Source organism: Panthera pardus, unplaced genomic scaffold, assembly GCF_024362965.1.
Source record: "Panthera pardus isolate Hobbes unplaced genomic scaffold, ASM2436296v1 HiC_scaffold_22, whole genome shotgun sequence".
Classification (NCBI taxonomy): Eukaryota; Metazoa; Chordata; class Mammalia; order Carnivora; family Felidae; genus Panthera; species Panthera pardus.
The window spans coordinates 66,889,172-66,902,935 of record NW_026526788.1 but is presented as its reverse complement, the minus strand read 5'-3'; the positions used below and the strand labels follow the sequence as shown (position 1 = coordinate 66,902,935).

At 37.7% G+C, this 13,764-nt stretch overlaps 1 protein-coding gene across 4 annotated transcripts in view; it reads right to left on the bottom strand.

Moving 5' to 3' along the window:
* Window positions 1-13,764, bottom strand: part of MXI1 (MAX interactor 1, dimerization protein) — an 80,991-nt gene that overhangs the window by 49,812 nt on the left and 17,415 nt on the right. For 3 of the 4 annotated variants that reach the window (XM_019459398.2, XM_019459402.2, XM_019459400.2), the window contains exon 2: window positions 12,437-12,569. In XM_019459398.2, the coding sequence (XP_019314943.2) occupies window positions 12,437-12,569 (133 nt within the window). Of the gene's footprint in view, window positions 1-4,727; window positions 4,820-12,436; window positions 12,570-13,764 lie in introns of those variants that run through there. The other variant, XM_019459403.2, reaches the window with a different exon arrangement.

Below are 13,764 nucleotides of genomic sequence, written 5' to 3'. Positions count from 1 at the left end.
ACTCCATGACTCAGTAATTTCACTCCTAGGTACATATATACACAAAGAGCTGTTCGTGAAAGTACATGGCATCTTTACTTATAATAGCTAAAAACTATATGCAACCTAAATGTCTATCAACTGGTGAATGGATAAACAAATTGTGGTAGATTCATACAATGGACTATTACTCAGCAATATAGAGAACTGAACTGTTGAAATACAGAACACCATGAATGAATCTCAAAAAACACTATGCTAAGCGCGCCTGAGTGGCTCAGTTAAGTGTCCGACTTCAGCTCAGGTCATGACCTCATGGTTCATGGGTTCAAGCCCCACTTCGAACGCTGCACTGACAACTCAGAGCCTGGAGCCTGCTTTGAATTCTGTGTCTCCCTCTCTCTCTCTCTGCCTCTTCCCTACTTGTGCTCTTCCTCTCTCTCAAAAATAAACATTAAAAAAAAAAAACCAAAACCCTATGCTAAGTGAAAGAAATCTGACACAAAAGAGTATGTATATGATTTTATTTATATAAAACTGTAAAAATGGCAAAACTGCAGTGACAGAACAGTTCAGAAGTTGCCAGGAACAAGAGGTACAGATAGGAAACTGTCAAGAAGCATGAGATAATATTTTGAGGTGATGAAAATGTTCTATATCATAATTTTGCTGGAGATTGTATGATTGTATACATATGTCAAGCCACTGAAGTATATACTAAAAACTGGGGGTTTTTATTGTATAGAAATTATATCCAAACAAAACTTATTTTTTAAAAAAAGTAGTAAGCCTCATCCAGAAATTGAGGCAATAATCTAATGTACCACAAAGTACTAAAAAATGAGAGTAAAATATTAATTCCTTATTGTGGGAGACTAATAATATAAATTCCTAGAAAGTACATAATTTAAAAACATCATTCCTTTGGGAAATATCTATATTTATGTCCACTTAAAAAAATTTTCATTTCTGGCATACAGTTAATCTGCTGTTAGTTAAGAGTATAGACAGTCAAGTCTTCATCTTCTGTAACAGGAAATCAATAGATAATAAGCAGGACAAGCTTCTCGTTTATTTATTTAAATATTTATTTATTTTTGAGAGATAGCACAGGGGAGTGGCAGACAGAGGGAGAGAGAGAATCCCAAGCCAGCTCTGCCCCTGTCAGCATAGAGCCCAGAAACCAAAAGGGGGTTTGATCTCATGAACCCTGAGATCATGACCTAAGCCCGAAGTCAAGAGTCAGATACTTAATTGACTAAGCCACCTAGGCTCCCTGCTTCTTATTTAGAAATAAAAAAGCAGGGGCACCTGGCTGGCTTGGTTGGAAGAGCATGCAACTCTTGATGGTGGGATTATTAGTTCAAGCCCCACACTGGGAGTAGAGATTACTTAATAAATGAAAGCTTAAAAAAATAAATAAATAAGAAAGCAAACAGCCGAAGAAATTGTTATATCGTTGGAAGTGGTAGCGTCTAGGAAGTAGAAAATGGAAGGGGAAAGATAAGGCAGGGAAATGTTATTCTTCTTTATAAGCCACTTGGTATTAATGGACTCATTGCTACTATATACAACTATTACTTTTTAAACATGTTATGAATTTAAAATAAAAGATAACTACCTCACTTTCTATTCTTAGCAGTGACAGAAATTAAGAAGTATCTAATACATACTAAAGTTACACATTATTTATGAAATAATCACTTCTTAGGTGAGAGAGCAATATTAAAAACTACAGATAGAAGCGCCTGGATGGCTTAGTCGGCTAAGCGTCCAAGTTGGGCTCAGATCATGATCTCACAGTTCCTGGGTTCAAACCCTGCATCAGGCTCCGTGCTGATGCTCAGAGCCTGGATCCTGCTTCAGATTCTGTGTGTGTCTCTCTCTCTGCCCCTCCTCCGCTCACACTCTTATCTGTTTCTCTCAAAAATAAAATTAAAAATTTTTTTTTTAATTTTTAAAAGAAGCACAGGGAATTTTGAAATTAAAATTATTGCTCTTAAGCACACTTCCAAAAGTTAAAACAGGATATTTAATGTGTGATAACACATTCTATTACAGAGCAACATTCTAAAAACGTTTAAAAATGGAGAAAATATCAGGGGGCTTGGGTAGCTCTGTCGGTTAAGCATCTGACTTTGGCTTGTGTCATGACCTCATGGTCCTGGAGTTCAAGCCCCACATCAGGCTCCATGCTGACAGCTCAGAGCCTGGAGTCTGCTTCGGATTCTGTGTCTCCCTCTCTCTCTGCCCCTCCCCTGCTTGTGCTCTGTCTTTCTCAAAAATAAACAAACATTTAAAAAATGGAGAAAATAGGGGCACCTGGGTGGCTCAGTCGGTTGAGCGTCCGACTTCGGCTCAGGTCATGATCTCACAGTTTGTGGGTTCGAGCCCCGCATCAGGTTCTGTGCTGACTGCTTGCTCAGAGCCTGAAGCCTGCTTCAGATTCTGTCTCCTATGCTCTCTGCCCCTCCCCCGTTCACGCTTTGTCTCAGTTTCTCAAAAATAAATGTAAAAAAATTAAAAAAAAAAATGGAGAAAATATAGGTGATTTCCTAAATCCCTTGACTTCAAAATTGTAATTTGATATTTTAGGATAGAGTTGGGCGTGAAATAGACATTCAGTAGTTACTTTGGTGGGAAAAGAAATGAATGGAACCATAATTAACAGCATTACTTATAATATAAAGCCCATTTTTTTTAAATTGATCCTAAATTTTATTGTTAATATATTACATTCTTCTCTATAGTACTAGATGTTATGCATCTATTTCAAAGAATCTTACTAAGAGAAGTACATCACACAGAAAAGTGATTCTCAAAGAGAGTAGTAGAAGAGAGGCTGGCAGGACAGCTGAATCTCCTTGCTTTGGTAGCTGTAGGAGAATGGAGGTACCTTTTTCCAACTGGCTACACTCCCTACTTCTAACCTCTTATTGGTTTATTTCAAGTTTTGAAGGCTTCATTGCTTAATATTTATGCATTCATTCATTCATTCATTCATTCACTACACCTTTAGTTCTTTTTAGCATCTGTCACATGTTCAAGACTCATCTTAGTGCAATAAACAGGAATGGGCAATTTTCTTTTTCTTTTACACTTCTACTGAGGTATAATATGCATACTATATAAAATTCACCCATTTTAAGTATACAGTTCAGTGAGATTCAGTAAATTTATACAGTTGCATAACCTTTATCACAACCTAGTTTTAGGACACCTCTATCACCCCCAAAAGTTTCCTCATGCCCATTTGCAGTCAATTTCCACTCCCATTTCCTAGACCACCACTGATCTGCTTTCTAATTTCTATAGTTTTCCCTTTTTTATAAATTTCACATGATGGAATCATGTGAAATATGTACTATTAAGTATCTGACTTCATTTAATGTTTTTGAGGTTCATCCACTTTGTTATACATATGAGTAGTTTATTTTTATTGCTCAAAGTATTTCCATTGTATGAATATACTGCATTTTGTTTGTCCATTCATTCACCAGCTTATGGATATTTTGTTTCCAGTTTTTGGTGATTATGAATAATGCTATGACCATTCACACTCAAGTATTCCTGTGGACATGTAGAATAGGAGACCTTCATCTCATAGGACAGTGTTTCACACTTGTTACACTCTATCATTAACATCCAAGTTATTTACCACATCTATGAAAAAGGCCAACAGTATGAAACACTTACTGGTACTTAGTAAGTTAATATTAAATTCCTACTAATACTTAAATGTTTGTTTAAAGAACAAAAGAAACGTTACTCAGCAATTCTGATAATATGGGCTTCAACTTCAATGTTAAAAACACAAACATAACTTTGTCTGCAATAAGGATACCTGTCACAAAATTACAATGAGAATAATGACATTAAACACCCCTATATTTCATACAAAGCCATCAATTGTGCCTAAGTCTCTCTAAAAGTCTTGTCAAAAATATGTGAACATTTCATTCAAAAATACCTTCAGAGCTACATGATCATGCTCAAAGTATTCAGCTATTCATTTAGTATTTAATGAGTAGCACCTACACTAGGAATATAAATACTGTAAAATTACAAAGTCTCTGCCCTCGTATAATTCACGTTCCATCATCCACTTTTTGCGAATAAATAAATAAGGCATAACTCATTAAAAAAATTACAACTATATAACATACACTATGACTTTGGCATTATATCCTTACAATAGTTAAGTAACCACCATGTAATTCTATTTAATTAATTTATATATACTTAAAGATGTTTAACTTTTATGTAGATAAATTGTTTTGTTTCTTTAAATGGATGAAATGTGGCATTTGTGATAAATTCCATAAAAATATTAGACTTTGGGTTTTTGGTAACCTCCCTAAAAAACCATGATTCTATAGAAAAATGAGATTCAAATACTTCTTTTTGGCATACTGTACTATTTCCAGGAATGTAACCTGCCTTCCAAAGGACAATGGACTGGATAACATGTTAAAATGATAATGTTAAGAACATCAAATGGTTTTAGAACCAGACTAGTTTTAAATTTTAAATTGCAACTTCTGCGGACTGTTACCAACAAAGACTACAGAAACCAATCCTAACACGTTCCATATTAAAAACAATATATCGCCCAGAGTTTTGTGGAGTCTGAAAATCACTTTTTTCCTGGTATTCATATAGAAGATAGATACTATCACACAAGTCTATGGTAATCAAAACTTAAAACCTCAAAATTTACATTTCCTCTAATACCAAAACAAACTTACCTTTTACCCGCTAGTCTCTCATTACATAAAAAGAAAGGTTCTTTACAGTTCCTCAAAGAGAATCCTAAATTGTCCATGTCTAATTAATCAAAATAAGAATAAAGGAAAATCAGTTGTTTTGTCAAAATATGTGACAAATTTATGTTCTATATTAAAAATTATGTTCTTCTGTATTTAAAATTATATTCTTCTATAATTTAAAAATGCCCATTTCAAATGGCTTCAAAGCTCTCATCATGTGGCCTCCACAAATGGTGTTTACATAGTGTTCTCAAAAGACTATCAAAAATATTTCCCATGATAAACAAACATAAGGAAATAAATACCGCACAGAAACCCTTTTATCCAATGTCATAAAACTAAATAAAAAGAAAATCCACAAGACTTTTCCCTGAAATGTATGAAACAACGTTAATAACAAAATTATCTAGCAAACCAAATATTTTCTAAGAAATTAGTTACTTAGATAAAATGCAAGGAATTTCACTTACATTAAGTTATGGAATCCCTATATCTCCCTGAATGTATGTTAATCAATGAATAAGTATATACTAGGAGTCTACAGCATTTCTACAAGAACCTATTGTAATCTTTTCTATAAATCTAAATAATTTAATCTGTATACTGTCATCTGATAAATAAAAACAGCCATGTTTATGACATCTTACTGACTTGTATTATTTACCATTTTATTATATACATATATTTCCAAACATACCATAAACTCTATTGTAGGGAAGCTGTATAGCAACAGTTATATATATATATATATACACATGTATATATATATATATATACATGTGTATATATATATATAGTGTCAGCTCAATACATTTGGTTACTAATTACCTTTAAGAAAGCAGTCTCAGTAGCTATAGTGAAAAAGGAAGCAAATTACAAAAGTTGAAAAATATTGGTGGGAAGGCATTAAAGTAGCAGATGCTGACCACATGTTTCAAGCATTTGGCAGAGCGGAAGAGGAGAGCACTAACACAAAAATTTCAGGGTTCAGTCACTGAGTCTTAGTTGTTTTGTTTTTTTTTTAATGTTTTATTTATTTTTGAGAGAGAGAGAGAGAGAAAGAGCGAGTGAGCAAGCAGGTGAGGGGCAGAGAGAGAGGGAGACACAGAATCTGAAGCAGGCTCCAGGCTGTCAGCTGTCAGCACAGAGACCGACGCGGGGCTTGAACTCACAAACTGTGAGATCATGACCTGAGCTGAAGTCGGACACTTAACAGACTGAGCCACTCAGGAACCCCTTTAAGTAAATTATTACTGAGGATTATTTGCTGATCCTAGAGAAACAAATCCAGGGATCTGTCTCATCTCCTAGTTCTACCTGTGCAAGTTACCTTGCATTGCATGCCAGTCCAGTTTCCTCATCAAAAAAATAGGGAAAATATTTTCATTTTACCTCACAGAACTGTTATGAAATTCAAATGAGGTAATAATGTACATTACAGGTATTTATGCATAAGTAGTATATTAAATGTAAGGGGTTACTATTCATTATTATTAAAGATGGATTCTACTCTTTGACCCAACAATTCTAATTCTTCATGTTTACTGAAGGATCTAGGTGGACAAATGCACAGAGGTATCTGCACAAAGTTGTCTGTTCATAGTGCCCTGTTTCAAATGAAAAAAAATAATCTAAAAATAATCAATGGATGACTGGGTTAATGAATTATGGTATACACATGAATCAGAGTATCATACTATGATTAAAAATGATTTAACAGATGTGTATGAACATGAAAAAACATTCAAGATAAGAGAAAGCAAGACTGCAAAAGGTTCAATTCTTGAGATGCCTGCCTTCATCTATCAAACTTAATCAGGTCCTCTGTTATGCCCCCCATGGAATCCTATATTTCCCTCATATTAAATTCATCACAGTTTGAAATAATATATTTATATATTTACTTGACAACATGTGTTTCCTTCATTAAACAGTAACGAAGATGGTGTGTAGACACACATACACAGCCAGGGGCGGGGGGGGGGGGGGGGGGGGGGGCGGGGAGAGCGTGGGGATGGGGGAAGGCTGCCAGTACTTTAAAATGTAGGAAGCCAAATGAAAAATAAAAATAATCTAACAAAAAATATGCACACTTAAATTACATTGGCATTACTGATCAAAATTGGGACCCAGAAATATACTTGGTCAAACCATATCATCAAACCGGTTTGATTAGATTTCTGTTTGGAAAACAGCTTCACTTAAGATATCATACTATACCCAAAAGGAGGTAACACTGTTTCATTTGTAAGGAGAAATCTAGAAGGAAAAAGCTTTCTTCAGGCCAACAGTCTCATCTGGTTGGAATGATGCATATTCTGCTTAAAATCCAGACTGATCTTAAACCAACCACCACTTATAGTTAAATAGGTATCTCTTACCATCTCTAGGACACATGAGTTTTAATCACAAAATGAGTGTTAATATCTTACCTTCATAAAGCAGAGAACTATACCAAATGAAATCCTAGATTCCCTTTCTAAAATTTGTGATCTTCTACATCATGTATTCAATATTCTGGCAAAAGGCTGCTCATCAAATAGGAACATAAGCAGCTGTCCTACTGACTTATAAGTCATGATCATCATGTCTCCTTGAAACAATACTTCCACAGGGAGTATGTCCTTTAGAAACTCTGCAACAGTAAACTTCTGTTTCAATGAAGCATTTAATGGAAAGTCTGAGTTTGTTTAGAGTGAGGCATATAAATAATTCTTGAGAATTTTTCATTTAAACTTGGTTTTAGTCAAAGACAGAATATCACAGAAAACATTACATAGGCTGTGTTAATCACTCAACGTTTGGAAAATACTGAAGAACAATACTAATATCACAAAGAATTTAACTGCTACTAATCTCTACTTTTGTCCTGAAACTTTGGGAATTTTCTACTCAACAGAGACTCAGAAACTATTTCTTGATACAGAAAATTTGAAAAGCACAGAATAGTAAAAAGAAATTTCACAATAACTATATAGTTTCATTCAACTATTTAGTGAACAAATAGGTACATGTTTAAAAATAAAAACAGAAGATATAACAAATTTCAAATACTTCTACTGGAAAAAATCCTCTACAACTATCCTAAAAAAAGAATCCACCACTATTCCCCCAAAAAACTAATAATGCACAAAGGCAGCTCAAAAGGCTACAAACCTGAAAACATAACACTACAATCATTCTAAGACTGACATATTTAATTATTCTGTAGTTTTAAGAAAAGTTAAACTAAAGCCTTACAAGCAAAAGGAAAGTTGTTTTGTTTTTCGATGTCCTCAATCCTAAGCAGGTGGAACTGAAATATAGCTGCTATTGTGAGATTCTTTAATATCCAAAAAATACCAAATAGAATAAATTTTTCTCAACTTAAAATTCAAGCATAAATTGGTAGTTACTACCACTTCCTACATCATCTTAAAACAATGCAATTGCTATGTGTCATAAGCTCATACCAACATTTACTGCCAATATTTGATAGACTTATGGTTCTTACATATACAAGTTTTAATATTTTTCGTGACAAGATGACAATGAATGTTCTTTAAAATTAAGTGCAACATTCTACAGTCTACTATAATATACTTACAGACTATATTATAGTATACTATAATATACACTCAGTATATTATAGCAGTTTGAGTTTTTTACTCTTCAAATACTACATATTATTTTCCCTTCCAGATGTATTATTGTTAACGTCCTTTAGGATACAAAGTAATCAGGGGTGCCTGGGTGGCTCAGCTGGTTAAGCATCTGACTCTTGGTTTCAGAACAGGTCATGATTTTGTGGCTTTGGGAGTTCAAGCCCTCCACTGGGCTCTGTCCTGGCAGCATGGAGCCTGCTTGGGATTCGGTTTCTCCCTCCCTCCCTCCCTCTCTCTCTCTCTCTTTCTCCCCCCTCCCCTACTTGTGCTGTCTCTATCTCTCTCAAAATAAATAAATAACTTAAAAAAAAAAATATTCAGAGTTTGCCAAAGCAAGAATTGCATAATTTTTCCTTCCAGAGTTGAATATGATACTCAGCACAAAAGAGAAACTCAATTCCTAAAGAAGGCAGGCTACCTGGAGTTTGAAAACCTTCCATTCTTTAAGAAATACCTATGATGTACAAAGCACTGTAATAGTTACTGGGGATAAATCCTTAAGCAGTAGAGATTCAATTTCTGCTTTCATATAGCTTCTAGTCCAATGAATGAGACATGAATTCTTCAATCAGAGAACTGTATGTATCTACAAACTGTATATTCACAAACGTGCCATCAGGTACGTGACTACCTTATCTACTTTGGCAGATGAAGAAAAGCTTCCCAGAAGTTATGACTGAGTGGAAATGAGTGTTATTAGACAGACACAATTTGGCAAAAGGGGAAAGAACAGAATATGTGCAAAGACGGTGAAGCAGGAGGAAACATGGTGTACTGAAGGAACTGAAAGGCAGCTAGCCAATATAATTAATCAGAATTGTATATGGGGCAGGAGTGGTTGCACAGATACAAGTTAGGAGGTTACAATGAGATAGATGGATGGTATCTCATCAGGAGGGTCGTAATGAAGATAAGAGAAAAGAAGGTAAATTCATGAAGTATTTAGGAGAAAATCAGCATTACAGTGAAGCCAGGCAGACTAGTGTTAGTAGAGTTCTAAAGCTGACAGATCTTGAAATGTTTCAGTTGTGAGACCAAAGAGTTAAAACGATGGGAATTTAAGCTTATCTGATGCTCCTCAATGAGCCAGATAGCAGTTGCAGCCAGGTTTTCTAATACCAGTAACATCTCAGGAAGGGTAATTTCAGGAAATGTGCCAGAAGGCCATGACCAAGACTACAGTAAAGTCAACCAGGTATTTAAAAAATAATTACATATTATAGATCCCACTTCTGAATTGTCAGTTAGAAGGATACCAAAAGATGATATTACTGAGATTTTCAAGGTACATGCTTGTAATATCACATTACATCACTTATTTTCTCTCCTTTGTACTTGTGTGAAAATAAGATTTCAAGACTTATAATATTAGGAGTTAACATTCACCCATAAATTTATAAAATAACATTTTATATCAGGAAGACCATATTATACCTGACAATATTAGGGGGGAAAAATCAACCAACATTATATCTAAAAGATCCTACAATGTCAGAGAAATGAATGTCATTGTATGACATACAACATACCCAACATCCAAGATGCATAACAGTAACAACTTCGACACAAGTGCTTTTTGTTCCCGAAAATAAAACAAATATACTCATAACTCTATTCCTTTCCTTGTTTCAGATGACTACAAGTGGAAATTTTTACAAGTATTCTTTCTGCTCTATGTAACCAATATAATAAAATTTCTTTTAAGTCCAGTAATAGGCTTAAGGTTAACAGAAGTCTATAAGGTCTCCTTCAAATGGACTAACAACCCCATTTCCACATACCCTGGCACTGGAAATTGATCCTTGGCTCCTCTAGTCCATGAAGCAGAAATTTTAAATGAATGTAAGGAAAAATAATTTCTAATGTTCCACTTAACATACTAGTTCTCATCTATAGGGCCCGGCCTAAACCCTACCCATGGGTGGACCTTAATACATTCTGAACTCTATTTCTTTCTCTTTCTCTTTCCTTCTTATTACTTACATTTCCATGAAAAATTATCTTCCTTAGCCTTGGGTGGTCCAGTATATACACAATTATTTTCCCATGGGTACTGTAAGAACAACATGGCATGCCTGTAGTTTTAAAATTTTTCTGATATGTTAAAACATATGGTAATTAGCACTGTGGTCCTACACACAATCACAGAATCCTAAAAGGAACACTACCACAAAAGAGAAACAGCACTGAGTCAAAACTCCAAGCTGAGCAAAGTGTAAGTCAACAGATGACAAAGACTTATTCATGACCTGCAACATAACTGGTAAAATCTAGAAATGAATGTCTAATTAATGCCTCTATAATCCTTGAATTGTTAGTAAAAATGTCACATCTGCAATGATGGAAGTGGTATATTGAATAATATAGTAACTGATCTCTAAAAGTATCAATAAATCAGTGTCATAGAACTTCAGGGGAGGTAGGGACCTTGGTGAATATGTAGACCATCCCTTCATTTTACGGATGAGAACAGAGATGAAGAGAAAATGTAACGATATCATTTACCTGATTTCTATAAAATAGGAAAAACTCAATAAATACTTGTAGCATAACAAAACCCAGGCCTGGTTTCCTATCTGGTACTCTCTGCACATCTCTAAATTAAAAAAAAAAAAATTTTTTAACCTACACGTGGATTGAAAAACCCATGAATTCTTGAATATAGATCCTAATTGCTGAGACATTAACCAGAGAAACTGTGAACAAGAAAATTTGTATTTATTGTTTTAATACTGTATATCATGTTACATATTTTCATCCCAAACCCATCATACTATAGCAAACCCTCTAGGCCCACACATAAAAATATAACATATCAAGTTCATGGGTAATTAGTTTTACAATTTTAAAAATTAAGTTTAAAAGATACAAAATAGTCTTAATGACGAAGCCAGAAAAGAAAACACAGCTTAAACGATTAGTCAAAGGGAGAAGAGTGAATCCTAGGTTTGCCTCAGCAATGTCAAAAATACAGAGTGGGAAGATCCAACCTTTTAAGCTTAATTATTATCTATAGGAGCCTCAGGTTTCCTGCATCAATTAGTAAGAGCCCCTACTCCTGCTCTCTTCCCAACCTGCTTCTTCAAGTGACAACCCAACTACTTGTCCAGAGTTCTCCAACTCTTCAAGCAAACTTAGTTACTGAGAGATTGCTCTGTACCTCTCCAAAAAAAATGCTTGTATTCTCTTTGGGAATCAGGAAAAAAGGTCTCATTTAATCCCTCTTACTGATGGAAAAGACAACATCTGTTGATTTTAAGACGGCCTTTTGAAAACTTCCTATGAGATGAATCCTTAGAATTTGCTGGCCCTCTGGGACAAAACACTGAAGAGACAGCCAGACACTACCAAAAGTTTTCAAAAAATGGAAGTCAACTGTGTCTGAATACACCCAGACAAGCATTTTCTAGGGACCTGTTTGGACTGAAAAATAAGCATATTCTTTGTGTCATTTGTTGTTTTTAATTTAAAATCTCCCTTACCAATTCAATCTTACCCAATAAGAGACTACACTTTCATAGCATGGTCTTCCCTTTCATCCATAAACAACAAATAGATCATGCCCCCTAACTTCCTACTCTAAATATTTTTATTCCTTTAACAAAACCCTTGATTCTGCTTTATATCCTGCCTGAGCTATTTCTGGGCTTTAGAAATTCTTGGATCATCCAAGTTTAAGGCTGGCCCAAGATTACTTTTAGCACTCGGTTGCATGCATGGACACATGCTGTGAAGTCCCTCAACTTATTGTCCCCCTCCATCCGTCACAGACCTCCTGGCTTAATCCCAGCAAGAACTCTTTAGTGGTCTTTCGGATTCCACTTCTTCCCTTCCACACAAAGTCAGGTTAGGATATCCAGAGTTTATTATTTTAAAAGGGCCAAATCTCCAAGGACGGTCGCAAAGGAACTCATTTGGCTATTATTCAGTGCTGCTCGAGACTTGGTATTAGAGAACTGAGGTCACCAGGGCCTGCATGTTTGCCTGAGCGTGTGCTCCCTCCCACCAGCAACCCTTTCTAAACCTCCTCCCACAGCTTGCTACCTGTTGGCAGTGCTGGTGTTGCTGCTCCCGTTGCTGTGTTTCTGTGCCCGGGTCAATCTCCTCGGGGGCTTTGAATGCTGCAGCCGCGGGCTCGGCATGGAGGGGAACGTTGAGGCATAGCCATGTTCACACTCTAAAGAGACAGCAAGAAAAAAAGATGTAACGGGAACGGACCCAAATCCATGGACCCACAGATCGGAAGTCCCTGCAGTCACACGCTGCTGAAAGCAGCTGCAGGAAAAGAGGTAAAAATTTTTCCAGTTTTTGGAAGACAAAATTCTCAGTCCTTGCCAGGACACCAAACCTGTGGCATTATATACAGACCCAGCCCGTCACCTGAAAGGTGTACAGATACCACCTCCTCAACCAAGTAAATTCTCCATGCCCTCCAAAATCCTCTTGGCCAAGAATTCTTGACTCAAAACACGCTGCTCTGGGAGACTAGTTACCATTCACTTCAGTTATCTCGCTGGCCTCAAAATCCCCCTTTAACTCTCCCCATCCCAGGTGTCTCCTCCCCAAGCGCCACATTTTCACGTACTTCAAACAATTCGATCGCCTTGTCTCAGAGGACATTTTCTCTCCTGCCACCAGTTTCAGAGGTCCTGCCCTTCCCTCCCCCCGTGTCCTGACACCTGTCCCTGATGGGGTCCCATCTCCTCAAGCCTCAGCTTCTCAGGGGCCCCTCCCCCACGGGTGGCCAGCCTCCTCCCCACTCGATCTCCAGTTGGCCTCGCTTCCGACGCCCCGGGCCGGGGCTCCCCTACCCCTGCCCGCGCTGCTGCCGCCCCCCTCCCTGCAGGGCGTCCTGCCCTCTCTCCTCCCCAAGTCCTCGGGTTCACGCCCACTCTCAGCACACTCCCTCCCGCTGCTCCCGCCCCCCCCCCCGCCCCCAGATCCCCCTCACCCGCCTCGCCTCACCCTCCCCGCGCACACGTGCCACCCTCACACACACGCACGCGCGGCCGCTCCCGCACCGCCCCCTCACGAGCTCCAGGTGCTTACCATCACCGCACCCTCCCCTCGCACCCCTGCTCACATTGCACCCCTGCCTCGCCTCCCCTCACACGCACCCCCGTCTCCCCTCACATGCACTCCTGCCTCCTCTCACAGGCACTCCCCTCCTCACACGCACCCCTGCTTCCCCTCACACGCACCTCTCCCTCCCCTCACGCGTCCTCCCCTCCTCACACACACCCCTGCCTCCCCTCGCACGCACCCCTCACGCACGCACCCCTCCTCACTCTAACCCGTCTCCCCTCACGCACGCATCCCTGCCTCCCCTCACACGCACCCACCCCCGCCTCCCCTCACACGCGCACCCCTCC